This window comes from Rana temporaria, chromosome 6 (assembly GCF_905171775.1).
Source record: "Rana temporaria chromosome 6, aRanTem1.1, whole genome shotgun sequence".
NCBI lineage: Eukaryota > Metazoa > Chordata > Amphibia > Anura > Ranidae > Rana > Rana temporaria.
In genome coordinates, this window is record NC_053494.1 from 24,258,942 (window position 1) to 24,280,870 (window position 21,929).

Genomic DNA, 21,929 nt, shown 5'->3' on the forward strand with positions numbered 1-21,929 from the left:
CCCCTGCTGTGCAGCTTTTGCCTGAGGGTAAAACTCCTCTGTGCCTTTTCAGGATTGCAAGAGTAATTTGCTGTACAGGCAAGCTGAATTATTCTGCAACACCCTAGGATCAGTTCTATATACAGCGTGGATTTTTTTTAAAGAAAATAGGAAAAATGTTGAAATTCACATACAATCCCTCTGCAGGTGCAATTAAAACGGTTGTAAAGGTTTATTATTATTTTTTTTTAAATAAGAAACATACCACACTTACCTCCACTGTGATGTTCGTTTTGCACAGAGTGGCCCCGTTCCTCGTCTTCTGGTGTCCCTCGGCGGCTGTCTCAGCTCCTCCTTGCAAGAGCTAACCCCACTCTGGGAAGCGTTCTCTCAAGGAGGTTAGCTTGGCGTGATACAGCCGGCGGCCAAAGCTGCCAAGTGTATCACTCAGCCCGCCCCCTGGCGCGCCGCGTCATTGATTTGATTGACAGCAGCGCGAGCCAATGGCTGCGCTGCTATCAATCATCCAATGAAGAGCTCACAAGACTGAGGGAAAGCATTGCAGGATCGCGCCCACGGAGATTCGCAGCTCAGGTAAGTAAAATGGGGGCTCTGGGGGGCGGAGAGTGCAAGGTGTTTTTTCACCTTAATGCATAGGATGCATTAAGGTGAAAAAACATGAAGCTTTACAACCCCTTTAAGGCAAATGACAGCACAAGCTTTGAAATATATTGTTTATAAAGATAATAGGAGATTGCTCGTAATAGTTAGTCATTCAACTGGACTTGTTCTGCAAGATATTTTGTAGCTTGTCCAAGCCACTTCCTCAGTTCTGTTAAGTGTCAGAAACATACCCCAACATTTATATCCACACAAGTGGCACAAACACCATGATCTAATCACCATACAATTTAGGAAGGCATATGCTGTCTGTCCAAGAACAAGATGGAGGGTGTGAAAGTTGTGGAACCATCCTGTTCAAGTTACATGATCCCATCCTTGGTGCCCAGAGGTTTACAAATGTATTAATCCCTCGAATCACATGGCTAAAGGTGTAAATTGTTGTCAACAACCATCATTGGACAAAAGTTGGGGCCTTCATTTCAATCTTCCTTCCACATAAATGCTGATTTAACATCTCTACCCTGGCAATTTGACACATGGAGCACAGACACCTCAATCTAGTCATTATGGAATTTGTCAAGGCAGGCATTGATTGCCTACAAACTAGATAAGGGGTGTAAAAGTTATGGAACGGATGTTTGACTCGCATGCCTGCAGGTGTGAATTATTGTCAAAGGGTAGAGATGTTAAATCAGCATTTATGTGGAAGGAAGATTGAAATGAAGACCCCAACTTTTGTCCAATGATGGTTGTTGACAACAATTTACACCTTTAGCCATGTGATTCGAGGGATTAATACGTTTGTAAACCTCTGGGCACCAAGGATGGGATCATGTAACTAGAACATTAGAACTGGCTTGAAGTGGAAGAAGTGGTTTGGAGAAACTATACAATATCTTCAACATTACGTAACAAACGCAGTTGAGTGTGACTAAAACCTCATACACACGTTCGGACTTCCATCTGACTTTTCCGTGGATTTTTGTCTGAAGGGGTGTTGACAGGGAACTTGTTCTGCATACACACGGCAGAACATTTTCAGCCAACATTCACCAAATTATGTGGTTTTTCAGCTCTTTACCGCCACTCTTTGGGCAACTTCTGCTATTGTTGTCTGATGTTTAGCATTGGTTTTGAGCATGCGTGTTTGTACTTTCGATTTTAGTCCGATGGATTTGTGTACACACGATCGGATGATCCGACATAACACATTTGTTGTTGGAAAGTTCGAGAGCATGCACAGCATGGAAATTCCGACAACAATTGTCCGATGGAGCATACAGACGGTCAGATTTTCCGATAACACGCGCCGTCGGACCGTTGTTGTCGGAAAGTCCGATCATGTGTATGGGCCTTAAGTATTGCTAGCTATACCATAACTTGGATAAAAAAACAACTTCACAGATTTAATGAAATTTATACCTAAATGCGCTGCTTTTACTTTTATTAGGTCCCAATCCAAAATGCTACACAGCTGGTGGTGACTATTCCTGGATCGTTCAAAATTTGCAGAATTTTGTGACCTACTGTACTAGTGGAGATCTTCAATCATTTAGCAGCAATTCAACACTGGTAATGTGGAAACGTTTATAAACCTGTGGACACCTACTACACAGACAGTACTGTATATAGAGGATGTCCGAAGATACTTTTGGCCAGATTCACGCACGGCGGCTTAAAGTTGTGCAGGCGTAGCATATGTAATTTACGTTACGCCGCCGCAAGTTAGAGAGGCAAGTGCTGTATTCACAAAGCACTTGCGTCCTAAGTTACGTAGCGTAAATGTGCCGGCATAAGCGCGCCTAATTCAGATTGTGAAGACGTGGGCGTGTTTTATGTAAATAAAGCATGACCCCACGTAAATGAAGTTTTGAACGAACGGCGCATGCGCCGTCCGTGGACGTATTACGTCGCAAATAGTCAATGTCAAATAGTCAAATAGTCAAGTCAAAGACTTACGCAAACGACGCAAACGACGTGAAAGTTGACGGCGGTTCCGACATCCATACTTAACATTGCCTGCACCATCTTTTTGGTGGTTTATCTTTACGCCTGAAAACGCCTTACGTAAACGGCGTATCTTTACTGCGACGGGCGAGCGTACGTTCGTGAATAGGCGTATCTCGCTGATTTACATATTCTAGGCGTAAATCAGCGTACACGCCCCTAGCGGCCAGCGTAAATAGACAGCTAAGATACGACGGCGTAGGAAGACTTACGCCGCTCGTATCTTAGCAACATTTAAGCGTATCTCAGTTTGAGCATACGCTTAAATGTAGGACAGAGTTACGACGGCGTATCTACTGATACGCCGGCGTAACTATACCTGAATCTGGCTATTTGTTTATTATTAGCCCTCTCAAACACATAAAGCTTCTAGAAACTCTTTTATTTAAGTCAATAGATTGTTATTTCAAATAGAACTCCTATTTAAAGCAAATATTCTGACCCTTCGGGAAATAAAGTATTATGCACATGCACATGCTATAAGACTTCAAGCTATCACAGATCTGGGCTAGGCTCTTGTTGACTGACTGTTCACGTTTGGTTTTGAAACAGCTTCAGCTATTTTTGGAGGACTCCCAAACTCTGGGTTTGATCGGGAATCTGACTCTCCAAGAAGACTTTATGATATACGCTGCGCAGCTGTTCTTCATGGGAAATTCAACATTAACTGTACAACGGTATGTGTGATTATTTATCTTCTCAAATCCTTATGCTTTAGATACTATAAAGCCTCGTACACATGATCGGATTACCTTTGTGCAAAGGGCGTTGGCAGTGAACTTGTTCTGCATACAGACGGCAGAACTTTTTCAGCCAACATTCACAAAACTACATGTTTTTTCTGCTCTTTAGCGCCACCCTCTGCTTCTGCTAATGTTGTCTTATGGTTAGCACTGGTTTCGGAGCATGCGTGTTTGTACTTTGGATTTTAGTCCGGCGGATTTGTGTACAGACGATTGTATAATCGGACAACACACATTTGTTGTCGGGCAATTTGAGAGCATGCTAGCCAACATTTATTGTCGGAAATTCCGACAACAATTGTCTGATGGAGCATACAGGCAGTCGGATTATCCGACAAAACCCTTCCATCACACAATTGTTTTCAGAATATCCGATCGTATGTGCAAGGCTTTAGAGTCATAAGATAAAGCTAAAGTTTTCACCTTTTTAGAAAAAAATAATCACGGTGAATAGGCCCTTCATGCCTGACCAGAAGAACCTTTAACTGGAAAGGCAGATAGGAGGAGGATAGGTGGATCCTTGGTTGGTTGCATATTGGGTCTATCACATGAAATGTAAAGCCTCGTACACACGATCAATCTATCCGATGAGAACGGTCTGATGGACCCTTGTCATAGGTTAACCGATGAAGCTGACTGATGGTCCGTCGTGCCTACACACCATCGGTTAAAAAAACGATCGTGTCAGAACGCGGTGACGTAAAACACAACGACGTGCTGAAAAAAACAAAGTTCAATGCTTCCAAGCATGCGTCGACTTGATTCTGAGCATGCGTGGATTTTTAACCGATGGTTGTGCCTACTAACGATCGGTTTTTACCCATCAGTTAGGAATCCATCGGTCAAATTTAAAGCAAGTTTTTTTTTTAACCTATGGTTAAATAACCTATGGGGCCCACACACGATCGGTCTGTCCTATGGTAACCTATCGTGTGTACGAGGCCTAAGACTTCACATGGAACGTGGTGTGTGGCCATTCCTCCGAAGTTCAGGCTTTTGGAGCAGTATTATTTCTATGATTGTTGACAGTGGGGGTTATTTACTAAAGACAAATCCACTTTGCACTACAAGTGCAAAGTGCACTTAAAATTGCACTGAAAGTGCACTTGGAAGTGCAATCGCTGTAGATCCGAGGGGGAAATGCAAGAAAAATAAAGAACAGCATTTTAGCTTGCACGTGATTGGATTATAAAATCCGCAGAGCTTCCCCTCGTTTCAGATCTACCCCTCAGATCTATAGCAACTGCACTTCCAAGTGCACTTTCAGTGCAATATCAAGTGCACTTCGCACTTATAGTTTGCACTTGTAGTGCAAAGTGGATTTGCCTTTCGTAAATAACCCCTATTGTCTCTGCTATTTAGTTCAGTAAAGTTATGCCCGAAGATGGGCTTTAATTAGCCCATCTGGCACCAACGTCATCAGTGAGTGTGTGCTTGTGCACTTGCCATAAGATGCACACGCAGCCCAAAGCAGAGACCTGCAGCAGTTGTATGTAGAGAACCACAAACTAGCACATGCACACAAACATAAAATTATACATAAATTATACATAAAATTATACAGGCTTGTGCGCTGGTCCAGAGCATGCTCTCTGTGTTTTTTAGATATTACTATTGTTGAATCAGATCATGAAGTAAGTACAGTAAAATATAACCCACAATCTTATTACTGTGCATTTGCTGATTTTTTTTTAACATTTAAAACTAAATTTTGATTTTACGGTGGTCTTTTTACACACATTTGTCCCATTTGATGATTTTCCCTCAGATCCAGGTGACGGTTTTCTCAGAAAGGCCTCCTGCCCAACAAGGACAGCAATAAACCACAGAGAGGCTTTGATTTAAATTACATTATACCCCTTTTTCTTCCTCTGCAGCATCCCTGTAAATATCCTTTGCCATGCTGTTGGCAAGATAGACCTTGGTAATTTACCTCAAGCACAGGCAATCATCATTCTACAGTCTTTGAAAACATGTGGTGCTAACGTCAGCCTGGGGCAAGAAGTAAGTGTTTAATGCCTGGAAAAGGATCAACTCATGTAGGGCGGCATGTAGTTGCCATCATCCCTTAGTAACTAAACAATTGGAAAAAACTCAAATGGAATTGGGATTGTAAAGGCAACAAATAAGAGCTTCAAAATTTACAAAAATTATACAAATGTATTACAAATATAAATAATTACAAATTGATAAATACAAAAGTGATAAATAGGTTACATGATCACTAGGATATGAATACTGTCCGTCATGGAATACCATCACCAGGTGGTTGATGGCAACTTGGGGCGGATATCATTTTTGTATTTATCAATTTGTAATTATTTATATTTGTAATAAATTTGTATAATTTTTGAAAATTTTGAAGCTCTTATTTGTTGCCTTTACAGTCTCAATTCCATTTGAGGTTTTTACAATTGTTTAGTGTTTAATGCCTGACTTTATTTTTTTTTAAATACATTTGTCCCCCAGCAGTATTAAAACATAAAAAAAAAGCAGCCAATGGTGCAATAATCACTTTCACTACAGAGCTGAAAATTTAAATTTGGGACTTTTTAGGCACAGTAACACAAACGTTTTATACAAAAAATATATTTATTATTTAGACATATAAAAATTCACAAACTCTCTAAAAGCCCACATTTGATATAAATGCTACTGTACAAAACCAAAAATCTACAGGGGGAAGTTAGAAGATGCAGTGGTGTCATTCCATATTGTAGCAAGAGTTTAAGCGTATGGTTTGATGACAGCAAAACGGTAGGATGATGTTTATCGAGAATCGAATAAGCTCAACATGTTGCGGCGTACAATCACGCTTCTTCAGGAGCATTAAATATTGGCTATCAAAAAAGTGGAAAAGAGTATAAATTAATACAATACATCATAATATAAAGATATATTTAACATAGACATAATCATTACAGAGCTGTCCCTTGCAATACTTAAATTTCACCAGAAGATGTCTTCAGTCTTCAGAGTTGAAAGACACCCAGTATCACTCAACCTAGAAGACTGAGGACATATTGTGAATGCAGAGTGTCATGGGCTCATCCCATCACCATGTCACTCTGTATTCAACACACAAATGTAACACACAAAGGGGCAGATCCACAGAGCGAGTACACCGGTGTATCTACTGATACGCCGGCGTACTTTCAAATTTCCCGCGTCGTATCTTTGTTTTGAATCCTCAAAACAAGATACGACGGCATCTGGGTTAGATCCGACAGGCGTACGGCTTCGTACGCCTTCGGATCTAAGATGCAATTTTTCGGCGTCCGCTGGGTGGCGTTAACGTCGTTTTCCGCGTCGAGTATGCAAATTAGCTACTTCCGACGATCCACGAATGTACGAGCGGCCGTCGCATTCTTTTACGTCGTCTCTAGTCGGCTTTTTCCGGCTTATAGTTAAAGCTGCTGTTTCGTGGCGTATAGTTATACTTGCTATGTTAAGTATGGCCGTCGTTCCCGCGTTTAATTTGAATTTTTTTTTTTGCGTAAGTCGTCTGTGAAACGGGATGGACGTAATTCACGTCTATGTTAAAAAAAATGACGTCCTTGCGACGTCATTTAGCGCAATGCACAGCGGGAAATGTAGGCGTTAATTTGGCGCGGGGACGCGCTTCATTTAAATTAAACACGCCCCCTAATCGCCAATTTGAATTATGCACCGTTACGCTGCCAGAGATAGACTACGCCGCCGTAACTTACGGCGCAAAATCTTTAAGGATTCGAACTAAAGCCAGGTAAGGTACGGCGGCGTAGCGTATCTCTGATACGCTGCGCGGGTGCAGATCTCTGTGATCTGCCCCAAAGGCTGCAATGAAAATAGACATTTCTATTTTTACTAGGAATTAGACATGTGCACACTGAAAAATTTCATTTCGAAATTTCGTTTTCGTCCGAATTTTTTTTAATTTAGTTACTCCCGAAATTCATTTTTATTTATTTTGTTTCGTTAAAAAATGCATTCGTCCAAAAATCCGAATGAATTAAGGTCGAATCTGTCATTGAAGGCTTATGGTGTCCGTTGAATGTTCTAAGAACATTTGACGAAGCAGCTAAACTGTACGACGCCGCAATCGTACATTTCTGGTTGAATGCCCTGCCCACAAGCTATAGAAGAATTCTAATGTTGTATGACACTAGTAATAATTACATTTATAAATTATTATTACTAGTCAACCAACATTAGAATTCTTCTATAGCCTATGGGCCGAGCATTTGACCATAAATGTCTGTTTGTGGCGATCGTATGTTTTTAGCTGCTTCGTCCGATTCTTCATGTCTCTATAATGTTGAATCTTTTCTCTCTATGTCGAATAATCTCGGACTAATAAAGTTAGGTTAGGCACATTCGACCGCAGGTTCGATAGAGACAGATCGCTATTGTCACCATCATGTCGAATCTCCTATCTGTATCGAACTGTTGTCACAACAGTGAATCGGATTTCTGATTCTGCATGTTTGTTACAACGAACGCAAAATTCGGATGAAAACGAATGCACATGTCTACTAGGAATCCCTTTAATATGATAGATATTTGATTGGGATGATTTTCCTATATATGAATGCCCTCTTTTGTACTGTACAGTACAGGATCTCCGATAGTGATGTGCACTAAGAACCCATCAGCATCTTTCATTCAGTGTTTTTACTTCTCTCTGAAAGTTGATTGGTTGCTAAATTGCTGCACATAGATACTCTTTGCATCCTGATATCAAATGAACCCCAAATCTTCATCTGAATATTTTTCACAACATTTTTTTTGCAGCAGCTGACCAACCTGCTCCCCTCGATTACCAATGTCACATCGGAAACTCTGGCCACGCTGGGATCTGCCGCTGTCGGACTGTCACCATCCGTTTTGGCTGATACAAGTGGGAGCGCCCTGAAGGATAATCTTCAAACCTTGTCCTCCATCACTAGCTGGAGCGTCACACAGGCTTCTGTTATTGTATCAAACCTGGTTCAGAGTAATTTCCAGGTAACGTTTACTGATATGCAATAAGAGCAGGAAAAGATGGAGAAGATTGTTTATGCCTGTGCAAAAAAAAATATTCAGTACATCTCTGAAATACATGAAATATATGAACATCTCTCCACAGTTTGTCCATAGAATAAGTAGAAAGTAGCATATATGTTGTAGTCCATAAAAGGAGCAAAAGCATGGATTGAGTACAGTGAGTGTTGTCACCCTAGAATGGGAAGTGTGTTGCTGGTAGGCTCATCAGGTGAAAATAAAGGAGAAACACTTATGCCCCATACACACTATCGGAATTTCTTATGGAAAAAGTCAGACAGACTTTTTCCATCGGAAATTCCGACCGTGTGTATGCCCCATCAGACTAATTCCATTGGAAAATCCGATAAATTCCACCGGAGTTTACATAGAGAACATGTTCTCTTTTCCTCTGATGGAAATCCGTCGGAATTCCGATGTGAATTTGGTCAGACAAAGGTCCAATCGTCTGTACGGGGCATTAACTACTTGAGATCCGCGCTATAGACGAAAGACGTCCACAGCGCGGCTCTCAAGTGCCGAGTGGACGTCCATGGACATCCTGTTGTTGACATTCCCCGTGCGCACCGCTGGGGGCGCGCAGCGGGGAAACAACGTGCCCGGCGCATCGCTGGGAAGCCGATGCGTGTGCCTGGCGGCCTCGATGTCCACCAGGTACCCGCTATCGCCGGTGACAGCAGGGATGTGAAGCTCTGTGTGTAAACACTGAGCTCCACGTCCTGTCAGAGAGAGAGGAGACCGATCTGTGTCCCTTTACATAGGGACACAGCATCGGTCACCTCCCCCAGTCAGTCCCCTCCCCCCACACAGTTAGAACACACCCAGGGAATACATTTAACCCCTTCTTCACCCCCTAGTGTTAACCCCTTCACTGCCAGTCACATTTATACAGTAATTAGTGTATTTTTATAGCACTGATCGCTGTATAAATGTGAATGGTCCCAAAATTGTGTCAAAAGTGTCCAATACGTCCGCCGCCAGTGCGTTTCTGGTCCCCGGTTCAGTTGCAATTCAGGCCCAAATTTTTGCCTAAAGTCGCACCTGAACTGGCCCTAAAAACGCACTGGACCATTTTGGAATTCACACTGCGGCCGCCCCGGACATGTGTAAACTAGCTTCATTTAGAGCCAGTCACACTCACATGTCATGCGAACCGGATGCGGTGAAAACTGCTGAAGGAATAATCAATTAGCAACAAGTGTAGGGAAGCCCAGATCCACAGAAAGAATGAAGCAGGAGCATGGGAATCCCTGCACTGCAGCCCTCTCCGGCAAGGAGAACAGTGAGCAATCCCCTGAGATTAGCAGTCAGAGGTTGCAGTGCCTTAGATCTCACATTGCAGATATACAGCTGTGAAGCTGTTCGCACAATCACATTCTGTACCAGGAGGTGCATTACTATTGTATGAGGAATTGAAGTACAGTGGAACCTTGGTTAATGAGTAACGCGGTTAACGAGCGTTTTGAAAGACGAGCAACTTTTTTTTTTTTTAATCCTGACTCGATTTGCAAGTGTTGTCTTGCAAAACTAGCAGAATTCAAGCTAATGGGGTGTGTAGTACCGCATTTGGCCAGTGACACTCGGAACGGTTCGGAGCTATCCGGAGCCTTTTGGAAATACTCAGAATCACTCAGAAACACTCGGAAATACTTTGTCCCCGAGTGTTTACGAGCCTTTCCGGGGTTTCCGAGTTCAGCAGAGCTGTCCCTGAGTATTTCCGAGGCTCTCCGGCGCCCCTCCACCTCTGGCCACATGCGGTATTGCATGCAATAGAAGTCAATGCAGAACAAATTATCTCCTTTTCCATTGACTTCTATTGGGAAAGTTGCTTTGATATGTGAGTGCTTTGGATTACAAGCATTCTCCTGGAATGGATTATGCTCGTACATATCCCAGTGTGCATTGCTCCCAAGTACGGCGCAACGACGTATTGGTTTCGACGTGAACGTGAATTACGTCCAGCCCTATTCACGAACGACTTACGCAAACAACGTAAAAAATTCAAATTTCGAAGCGGGAACGACGTCCATACTTAACATTGGCTGCGCCTCCTAATAGCAGGAACAACCTTACGCCGAAAAAGCCTAATGTAAACGACGTAAATACACTGCGACGAGGTTACGTACGTTTGTCACCCGGCGTATCTAGGTAATTAGCATATTCTACGCCGACAACAACGGAAGCGCCCCTATCGGCCAATGTGAAAATGCACCCTAAGATATGACGGCATAAGACTTATGCCAGTCGTATCTTAGGCAAATGTCGGCGTATCTAGCTTTCTGAATACAGAAAGTAGATACGGCGGCGCAGATTTGAATTTACGCGGCGTATCTATCTGAATCCGGGCCAGTATTTCCCCAGTTTTGCTTAGGCACAAATAATACTTACAAATGTTTTTTTGTAACTTTTTACAGGTATACTTTACACAATACACTTTACACTTTACACAATCTCAAGGCTAACATGTTGCATGTTTGTTATTTCTATAGATTAATGCTGAGACGCTGACTAAAATAGGTCAACTGGTTATTGGTGTCCAGTCTGCTGAAATAACCAAGTTGTCAGCAACTGACATTCAGGATCTGGCCAAAAATACCAACTTTACCGGTTTCATAGAACAAGCTCCAATAGTGTTGAAGCAGCAATTTGTTCTGCAGGTAAGTGACCCCTCGGCATTGCCAGAAAATACTGGGTGACATCTGTTTGGCTTCTTATAATCCAAGGCATACTTAGCATATGTGATATTTTGGGCGGATATATACGGTATATATTTTTTTTAAACAATAGATTTTTATTGAAAGTATTTACTTACCAGTACAGGTTAATATTGTCATGTTAGTCATTTGTGAGCAACTTAGTTATCTTGGTTCATAAGATCGTACTTATAAAAATACAGTACTTGGTAGTCTGTACTAGCCTACCCCTATTGCAGGGGTCTCCAAACTTTTCAAACGAGGGGCCAGTTTATTGTCTTTCAGACTTTAGAAGGGCCAGACTGTGGCCAGCGGGGGCAGAAAATGTCCTGGGCCGAGCATCAGTGAGAATAAATATGGCCTCAGGGTTGGTGGTTAGGAGGAGGAGGAGTAGGGCCCCTATCAGTAGGAGGAATAGTGTCCCGTCATTGGTATCACTGGAAGAAATAGTGTCTCCTTGTTGGTGTCAGTGGAAGGAATAGTAGCTCATATCAGTGAGAGGGATAGTGCCCGAGGGCCGGATAAAGGCTAGCAAAGGGCCACATCTGGCCCTCGGGCCGCAGTTTGGAGACCCCCTGCCTTATTGGGTTCAAACTGTAGGCATGGATAGGTCACCAATTGAGTTAACTAGTTGAATACAGAAAATTATAAAGAAAACAGAAAAATTACACACACACACACACACATATATATATATATATATATATATATATATATATATATATATATATATATATATATATATATATAGGAAAAAAATACAAAAAGAAAACATTATATATATATATATATATATATATATATATATATATATATATATATACCATATATACTCTAGTATAAGCCGAGTTAATCAGCACATTTTTTTGTGCTGAAAATGCCCCCTCGGCTTATACTCGAGTCGCCTTTTTGCGCCTGATCTCCCGGACTTTGGGTACCGGGTACCGGGTAAATTTGGCACACATGTAGCCCCACTCTTTCTCTACAAATGTGCAAAGTTTGTTGTCCGGGGACCTACGGCCGGGGAGCACCGATTTTTCAAAGCCGGCCACCCCTTATATAGACTCCTGTGTTAAATGGTAATTTATCCAGTAGTTTTGGGGACCCCGGTACGGGCCAGTCGTAGGTCCCCTGGACCCAGAACTTGGCACACATGTAGCTCCATTCTCCTCTACAAGTGTGCAAAGTTTATTGTCTAGGGGACCTACGGCTGGGGAGCACTGATTTTTCAAATCTGGGCACCCCTTCCATAGACTCCCATGTTAAATGTCAGTCTAGTTATGGGCACAGTGAGGCATGCACATGGACACAGTGAGGCAAAGTGAGGCACAACGAGGCATGCAGATGGACACCCTAGGCTTATACTCGAGTCAATAAGTTTTCCCAGTCTTTTGTGGTAAACATAGGTGCCTCGGCTTGTATTTGGGGCGGCTTATGCCGCGTACACACGATCGGTCAAACCGATGAGAACGGTCTGATGGACCGTTTCCATCGGACCAAACCGATCGTGTGTGGGCCCCATCGGTTTTTTATCCATAGGTTAAAAAAAAAGCAATCTTGTTTTAAATTTAACCTAACTGATAGGAAAAAAACGATCGTTAGTAGGCACAACCATCGGTTAAAAATCCACACATGCTCATAATCAAGTCGACGCATGCTTGGAAGCATTGAACTTCATTTTTTTCAGCACGTCGTTGTGTTTTACGTCACCGCGTTCTGACACGATCGTTTTTTTAACCGATGGTGTGTAGGCACGACTGACCATCAGTCAGCTTCATCGGTTAACCAATGAAAACGTTCTCATCGGATGGACCGATCGTGTGTATGCGGCATAATACTCGAGTATATATGGTATATATATATATATATAAATATATATATAATTAACTGAACAAAACTTGCTACAGATTAATAAAGGTATGTCCAGGATAATACATTCTATCTGGGGTAAACATATATATGACTTCAAAGTATTTCAAACAGGTCAATAGATTATATATTACACTCTTTTAAGTATTTGGATGCTCTGAGATGGGAGAACCAAGAAATCAATTTCTTTTTGAATGTAGTGGTGGAATATTTTTTTTAAGCCAGCATTAATTCGTATTGAGCCTGTGTATTGATTCTGGCTATAACCGTTGATAAATTGGGTGTGTCCTTGGATTTCCAAAGGTTGGTTATCGTGAGTCTTGCAGGTATTAATGTGTGGAATACAATTGTTCCAAATTCTTTAGGATTGGGCGGATATTTTTTAACAACCACCATACATCAAAATGATTTACAATAGTAATACTTGCTGGGGAAGGGAGCAGAAATGACTGTCAGGAGACAGACAGCAGCCACTCTAAATGTGACTGCAGAGAGAGGGAACTTAGCATATGAATTCATCTGAAATGCAGGCATTCAAAGATGCTATTACTTGCATAATTCCCATATTGGCAAAATATGAAACTAGGTCGAAAGAATAAACTGAACAAGAAGAAAAATGAAGGCTGCCCCTTGAACACTTAGGCCTTGTACACACGGTCGGACCAAACCGATGTGACTGGTCCGTCGGACCATTTTCATCGGTTCACCTCTGAAGTGGCCGTATGGCCTGATATGTGTACACACCGTCAGTCCAAAATCCGATCGGGTCAGAACGCGGTGACGTCAAACACACGACGTGCTGAATAAAACGAAGTTCAATGCTTCCAAGCATGCGTCGACTTGATTCTGAGCATGCGCAGGTTTTGAACCGATGCTTTTCTGTACTAACCATCGGTTTGGTCCGATGGGGCAGCGGTCCATCGGTTCGGTTTTGAAGCATGTTTTAAAATTTTGGACCGATGGCCTATACACACGGTCGGTTTGGTCCGATGAAACTGAACTTCGGTTCATTCTCATCGGTTCGGTCCGACCGTGTGTATGGGGCCTTAGAGGTGTGTCCACTAAAGTGTCTGTTGCTTGACAGTGTATGGCTTGTAATGTATTGGGCTCTCCATACAGCAATTCCTGCTCTTCCTTCCATACTTATTTCCTGTTTTCTCTTCTCTCTCCTCTCTTCTGTTTGGCGGATGGGTTTAACCGCCTACTGGCCAATCAAGTTGCTTTTGTTCCAATAGAAACCTTCCATTTTGTCAAACACGTTTCCTCTCAACCTCCTGTCCTGTCAATCAAAGGCCCAAAGGAAGAGGCACAAGTAGTATGTTCTTAAGGATAATTACATATGTCCAAGCTAACTGGCTTAAATGGGCTGCTTGCCAGGGCTACATGTATTCAAAGGACACTCCCTATACAACAGATATTCAATTTTGTCCTGTGACTTTTTCCTAGGTCATTCAGACTAGCAGCATCCGCAACAAGACCATCTTTGAGACTGTGCCATTTGCATTGGCCGGTGAGATCCCATCATATCACTTACTGGCTTCCAACCTCAATGTCAGTACAATAAATCAGATGCAATGGACCTCAAGCCAGGTATAAACAATTTCTAAGAGGATTACAAGTTCCTGTAAGCTGAAAGGTGGATCTCTGTTCTCATGTCTTGTGTTTGTCATTCTCAGGCTCAAGTGTTCTTCCACACCATAATAACCGAAGTGAAAAGCTTCTCTGAGTAAGTAATCATGTGTTATATGGTAGCACTGCAGGCCTTATGTATCAATACTTGAGATGAGTGGAGTGATTTTGAAGAAAAACTTTTCATTTTTTCTCATTTAGCTTAAGCTAAATTTCCTTGAAAAAATATATAATTTTTTTATAAGGTGTGTTACTGCTTTTGGTAATTTTGGTGTAGACTAATTTATTTCATCCAGTGTTTTTCTTGTTTTAGGGCCAGTTCACACCAAACGCAGTTCTGTTCAGTTCTGTGTGCATTTTTTCTGCACTAAAAATGCAGGCACAGTGTTTTCCATGTATTCCAATGGCTCTAGTTGGCTCTAGTTCACACCATGCAGCCAGTTTCCAGTCAGTTTTCGGTGCAGAAACTCACTGCATGGTGTGAACTAGAGTCAACTAGAGCCAATTGAATACATGGAAAACACTGTGCATGCATTTTTAGTGCAGAAAAAATGCACACAGAACTGAACAGAACTGCGTCTGGTGTGAACTGGCCCTAAAGCAACAATATACAAAAAAATTATAACACTTTATTTTACATATTGTTTAAAGCGGAGGTTCACCCTGAGGCCGGAATCACACTAGTGCGTTGCGTTTTGGAGCTGCGTTCTCGTTGCGAATTTCTCTAGAGGGTGTTCTGCAGATCAACTGCGGTTTAGCTGCAGATCAGGTGCGAATTTGGAGACCTGGGAGGAGTTCCGGGTGAGAGGAGAGTGGGGGAGAATTGTATTGAGCTGAATGAGAGAAATTCCTGCAGAGAACTGAACACATCTGCGAATTAGATGCATACCCATAGAAGATAATGGGACTGAATTCGCACCTGAGCCGCACCGCAAGACATAAAAACCGCATTCTGATAGACGTCTGATAGACATCTGTGTGGGTTCATGCACAGATGTCTATTGAAGTTGCACCTGAAATCTGCAAAAGTAGTGCAGGAACTACTTTTGCAAATCGGTGTCGCACCAATTGGAACAGTGCCATTGCCTCCAATAGGCTGCGACTTGTCATGCGACTTGATCTCTCAAATCACATGACAAATCACTCCAATGTGAACCTAGGCTTAGACTTAACATGTCCTTGGTAGAGTCTTTTTTCCTGGCCAACTGCGTGCCTGATCTCTTTATTTTAATTGTGATTTGGATGGATTTTCTTTTCCACTGTGCACATTTACTTCTGTTTTACCATTTTTTTTGGACTCTGCTTTGGATTTTAAGCTCTTATATAGATATCTTACAATACACCTAAGTCGTGGAACAAAATGATTAGGCATTTAAAGCCTTTAAATGAACCTGAACTAACTTACAATACAGAGGCCCATGTTGATAATTAACATCGACCAGTTTCCCTTTGAATTGACCCCATGGTGTGATTGTCTTGACCTATTAACTTTAAAACTATAGTCTTGCTACCATTTTGCCACCACCACTGTTCAGCAAACCAATGAGGCCCCGTACACACGTCCGAGGAACTCGACGGGCAAAACTCATAGTTTTGCTCGTCGAGTTCTGTGTGAAGCCGCCGAGGATCTCGGCGAGCCAACTTTCCTCATTGAACAACGAGGAAATAGAGAACATGTTCTCTATTTGGCTCGGCGAGGAACTCGTCGGCTTCCTCGGCCGAAAGTGTACACACGGCCGGGTTTCTCTGCAGAATTCAGCTCCGATCGAGTTTCTGGCTGAATTCTGCCGAGAAACTCGGTCGTGTGTATGGGGCCTGAGAGGTTATTTCGTGTTAGTAGCACCTGAGGTACATTCATTGGTTTATTGTCTTGACTTGTAATGCAGTTTGGGAAGTCAAGGAAACAGGTATAGCTGGTGACAGGGGCTCTCCATCGACAGAAAGTGGTTTGAGATAGAGTGGTTGTTACGTGAGCTGCTATCATAGGAGAATTTGGGTTGTTAAGCACTGGACTCAAATTTTGGTGAAAGTTCCAACTAGACCAAATGATTTCTATAGTGTGACAGCTCTCTATTGCCCAGTGGGCCCCCAATGGGGTTCCTGGTGAAGTCAGCTTCTGTAGAAAGAAAGAATGGGAACAAGTCAAATAGTTTGGTCCAGATACACATTTATTCATCTTAATAAATGGGGCTATCCTGAGCTGTAGATTGTGGGACTGGACTGCTCTAACAAGAACTGTCCACATTGCTTTCAAACAACAAATCCAAGCTTTGAAGAAGGGGGATTTGTATAGGATCCCCAAAATGTGTTGGCATTCAAATCTTGATAGACTTTATTTTTGTGACAAATAAAAGTTCATATCTGGACCAGTGGCTTGGGGACTCTCATCTTGTCTTTCCACATAGTTAGCAAAATAAGTGAATAGGAATCTGTACAGTGCTAAAACCTCTCTGTCCTAGCATTGCTGATTTCCAGAAGAAGGATTTTATAACTGCTGTATACTTTGCTCTAGAGTAAAAAAAAATCCTAAAATTTATAAACAAGCAAAACATATAAAATTAACATGCACTGGTTGTTTTTTTTGTCCTAGTTTATCTGTGAACATCCTTCAAGGATTTACTTGTGGAGCTGCAAAAACATTAACTGATGACCAATTTGTCAGCCTAATAAAGACTATGAATGGCAAAGCAGTGACAATAGACAGTGACCAAGTAAGCACCTTAATATGAGTAAATGTCTCATTTGTGATGTACATACAATGTAATTAGGCTTGAACTAACGGATGTTTTTGCTTTAGTTGAGCTGCATAGCCAGGAGACTTACAAATGGAGGAGCTCCAACAGACTTCAGCAGCATTCCCAGCAATGTTCTACTTTTCATGGGGTAATAACCTGCAATCAGTTATCACATATTTTTCTTCAGCCTATTTCCCTGTCTTTCTACCCTGACTATCAGAACACTTTACAGCTGTCCTGAATTTTTCTTGGGAAAGTTGTGCTTTTAAGATCCTGCAAAAGGTAAAGCCTAATGCCTCGTACACATGATCGAAAATTTCCGACAGCAAAAGTCCGATGTGAGCTTTTGAACCGAAATTCAGACCGTGTGTATGCTCCGTCTGACTTTTACTGTCGGAATTTCCGCCAACAAAAGATCGAGAGCTGGTTCTCAAATTCCTATTGGAAAATTCGATCGTCTGTAGCAATTCCAACGCGCAATATTAGAAAAAATTATAATATGGGATCTGTTTTGCCTATCAAATCAGGTGTTTTCTGTACATGCAATTTAGACATTCAAATAGTTTTTCCACATAGCACAACCCTTTATGGCAAGGCAGAACACCCAATTTTCTCTGCTGCAATAAACTAACACTAATGCCGCACGGACACGGTCAGAATTTCCGACAACAAATGTTTGATGGGAGCTTTTTGTCAGAAATTCGGACCATGTGTAGGCTCCATTGGACATTTGCTGTCGGAATTTTCGACAACAAAAATTTGAGAGCTTGTTCTCAAATTTTCCGACAACAAAATCCGTTCTTGTAAATTCCGATCATGTGTGGACAATTCCGACGCAAAAAATTCCACGCTTGCTCTGAATCAAGTACGAGACGGAAGCGATCGGTCTGGTAAAACTAGCATTCGGAATAGAGATAGCACATTCATCACGCTGTAACGGACTGAAAAGCACGAATCGTCTCTCACCAAGCTTCTACTAAAACGACTGGTATTGAACTTCCCTTTAATAGTGCCGTCGTACGTCTTGTATGTCACCGTGTTCTTGGCGTTCGGAATTTCCAACAACATTTGTGTGGCCGTGTGTATGCAAGACAAGTTTGAGCCAACATCCGTCGGGAAAAAAAATCCACGGTTTTGTTGTCGGAATTTCCGATCGTCTGTACGCGGCATTACAGGTCTTTTCCCACCCCTAGCCTGTGACTGGACAGGGATTGCAAGATGCTGATACCATAGTTGCATTAATACTGTATGTGTCTTTTATATCTTTCTGGAGTTCAGCTTTACAGTACAGAGTATATAATATGTTCATTATGTTGTCATTATACAGAATCAACTGCTCACATTATTTTATTCTACCCTCAGCCCGTACACCAGCGAATCTCAGTGTAAAGATTATTTTACACGTGTTGGACAGGCTAACATTGACCTGCTGCCTCAAGGATCTACAAAGAGGACCTCTCTACTCAGCAATGCAAAAAGCTGTCTGGTAAGGACAAGGACTTTATATGATAGTTGTATGTTTTCCCATAGCATGATATTAGATTGCAACTTACATCTGAACAAAATGAAAATCCTTTAAGTTTCTCTGTTACTAATGAAGGGAGTACATGACCATATAGATAACTTGAAGTTAGGATTTTTGTTTTATTTTAATTTGTTGTATTTTATTTACCTAGCATACACTACGTATGGTATGTGGCCAAAAGTCTATGTATACTTCTCCAAATTAGTGATTTATTTATTTTTTCCCAATGATGGGTACTAGTAATATTACAGCATACAAAGACATTTTAGACAATTGTGACCTTCTGACCTTTGGGTAACAGTTTTGACCCAAAATGACCATACCCCTGTGCATAAAGCCAACTCCATAAAGGTAAGGTTGGATGAGTCTGGTGTAGAGGAACTCCAGTGACCTGCACAGAGCATCAGACTTCTGCATTGACCTCAACCTTGTTAAACACCTTTTGAAATGCAGATTGTAAGCAAGGTCTTCTCATCTAACATCAGTACCAGACCTCACAAACACTCCTTTGGCATAATGTACACACATTCCCACATACTTACTCCAAAATCTTTTGAAAAGTCTACCTAGAAGAGTGAAGATTGTTATAGTCACAATATGTGTGTACAATAAACGAGGGGGAGGGGGGCAATTACTTATTACTGTCAATCACTTTGAAATGGGATGCCCAACAACCTCCTGTAGGTCTGATGGTAAGGTGTCCACAGTTTTTTGATCCTTTAGTTTATGTGATCCCCCTATTGGTTGTGTGTCAAACTTTATTTAATATATTTTTTGAGAAGAAAACTTTTTTTTTCTTTTACACAAGAGCTCCAAGCAAGGGCGGACTGACCCAACGGGAACTCGGGCACCGTCCGGGGGCCCGAGGCCACTTGAAGCGGTAATAATGCCGAAAATAATACCGCTAATGGCATGCTGCTCCCCACAGGCCCCTCCTTTCCTCCCATCCGTCCCAGGTGCTTGTACTGTATGGGTTGTGACATCACCTGGGATAGACGAGAAGAGAGGAGGGGCCGGAGGGGAGCGGTATTATTAGAGGCTTTGTGTGAGTAAAGCCGAGACACCAGGGCCGTCATAGGAGGGAGGGAGGCAGGCAGGCGAGTACAGATGTATGGGGCCCAGGCCCCAACATGATAGCAGGATAGGTCCATAATACTCTACTGGTCCCCCCACACCTCCAGTGTCCCCCTGTGTGCTCTTCCTCCCCCAGTGTCCCCCCTTGTACTCGCCCTCCTCCAGTGCACCCCCGTGTCTCCCTGTGCAGGTGTGGCTTGAGTATGGGCAGAAACACAGGGTGCCCCATGATGTTCTATTGCCCGGGGGCCCCATGAGTTGTCAGTCCGCCCCTGGCTCAAAGTTTTTTTTTTTTTTTTACACTTCAGCACTTGACTTTTGGATAAAACAGACAAATGATTGTAATGCAATCCATATAATGATGAAAGGATTTTCATTTATCCAGTCCATGGTATAACTAGTAGAAGTTATTCACATTCCTCTGGACTTGTTCTGTACTGAAGATGTTTCCAGTGAATAAACTTTGAAATATTCTCAACTTTACAGAATAAGTCCATTTAAAATTGACTAAGGGAAAACATATATGATTCTGTTTTTTTTTTCATTCAACCAGTGGCTGGAATTAAAAAAATGGCCCAATTCCCCCATCCACACATTCAAAGGTGGATGAGGGAATCCTCCCCACTGCAACATTGTATTCTGACAACGGGTAGACTTTGATTGAGGGGGAAAATTCCGACAGGACAGTTCTACAAAAGTTGACTGGTTGATTAACTTCTGTACAACCATAGTACCCAAACATGGATCAAATTCGTCCCTGCTGAACTTAACTACTACTAATAGGTATATTAACCTTTAAAGTGGCTCTAAAGGTATAGAAACCTAAATGAATATAATTTACCAGACAAAACACGCCAAATGCTGCAATGGGAATCAGATCTAGATGAATCCTTCTCTACTGAGCAATGGGACGGCATGACGGATAACCTACGGAAGTGTACCAGGACGGCCTCCATTAGGGAATCTGCCATTAAACTCCAATATAGGTGGTACCTCACCCCTGACAGAATTAATTCATTCTATCCCGCAACATCTCCCCTCTGTTTTAGAGGCTGCCTGGTACAGGGTTCCCTTATCCACACCTTCTGGGAATGTGCACACCTCAAAGACACATGGCAACAGGCCAGTATTAAAATAGAACAGATAACAGGTAGAAGAATAGAACTGACGCCTAAAATGTGTCTTCTATTCTATCCGATCCCAGACATCCCTATAGCCCACACCAGGCTTATACACACCTTACTCACGTCAATACACTGGGCGATAGCGCTCAATTGGCGCTCCTCCGTTGTGCCTTGGTCCCAAATCATGGATCGTATGATATCCATTAAACTAGGAGAACGCATCCATCACACCTTATATGATACCATGAACATATATGATCAGAAATGGAAGCCCTGGGACCTTTCTCTGATAACTCATTGAATTAAACCAATTTATTTTTTTATTTTTTTTATTATTATTTTTATTCCGATTCCGTTTTATTCTCTCATTTTGCCAACGAACTAAGTCATTAAATTTTTACATTGCTGCAATGTACTACCAAACTGCCTTATATACAAACCAGCACTTATTTCTCTGTCGCTCGATTACCTGATATGCATATTCTTCATAGATGTTGTTCACTGCTCTAATATGTATTTTTGTACTTCTTGCCAATTCGAATTTAATCTGTACTGAGACTTATTTTTTTTCAATAAACCGTTTGTAAACAAAAAATAAAGTGGCTCTAAAGGAAGAAGGTTTTTTATCTGAATGCATTCAGATAAAAAACCTTCTGTGTGTAGCAGCCCCCCTCAGCCTTCCCAATACTTACCTGACCCCCATCTCGATCCAGCGATGTTGCACGAGAGACTCGGATGTCCGGGACTCTCCCTCCTGATTGGCTGAGACACAGCAGAAGGCGCCATTGGCTCCTGCTGCTGTCAATCAAAGTGAGTGAGCCAATGAGGAGAGAGAGAGGGCGGGGCAGAGCCGTGGCTCCATGTCTGAATGGACACACAGATCAGTGGCTTGGCTCAGGTGCCTC

At 42.1% G+C, this 21,929-nt stretch overlaps 1 protein-coding gene across 1 annotated transcript in view; it reads left to right on the top strand.

Moving 5' to 3' along the window:
- The window catches only part of LOC120944382, a 94,486-nt gene that overhangs the window by 51,202 nt on the left and 21,355 nt on the right, over positions 1-21,929 (top strand). Inside the window, exons 36-45 of the mRNA XM_040358439.1 lie at positions 2,054-2,175; positions 3,163-3,287; positions 5,231-5,357; positions 8,127-8,339; positions 10,865-11,032; positions 14,384-14,527; positions 14,614-14,663; positions 17,157-17,277; positions 17,364-17,449; positions 18,664-18,787. Of these exons, the coding sequence (XP_040214373.1) occupies positions 2,054-2,175; positions 3,163-3,287; positions 5,231-5,357; positions 8,127-8,339; positions 10,865-11,032; positions 14,384-14,527; positions 14,614-14,663; positions 17,157-17,277; positions 17,364-17,449; positions 18,664-18,787 (1,280 nt within the window). The remainder of the gene's footprint in view (positions 1-2,053; positions 2,176-3,162; positions 3,288-5,230; positions 5,358-8,126; positions 8,340-10,864; positions 11,033-14,383; positions 14,528-14,613; positions 14,664-17,156; positions 17,278-17,363; positions 17,450-18,663; positions 18,788-21,929) is intronic.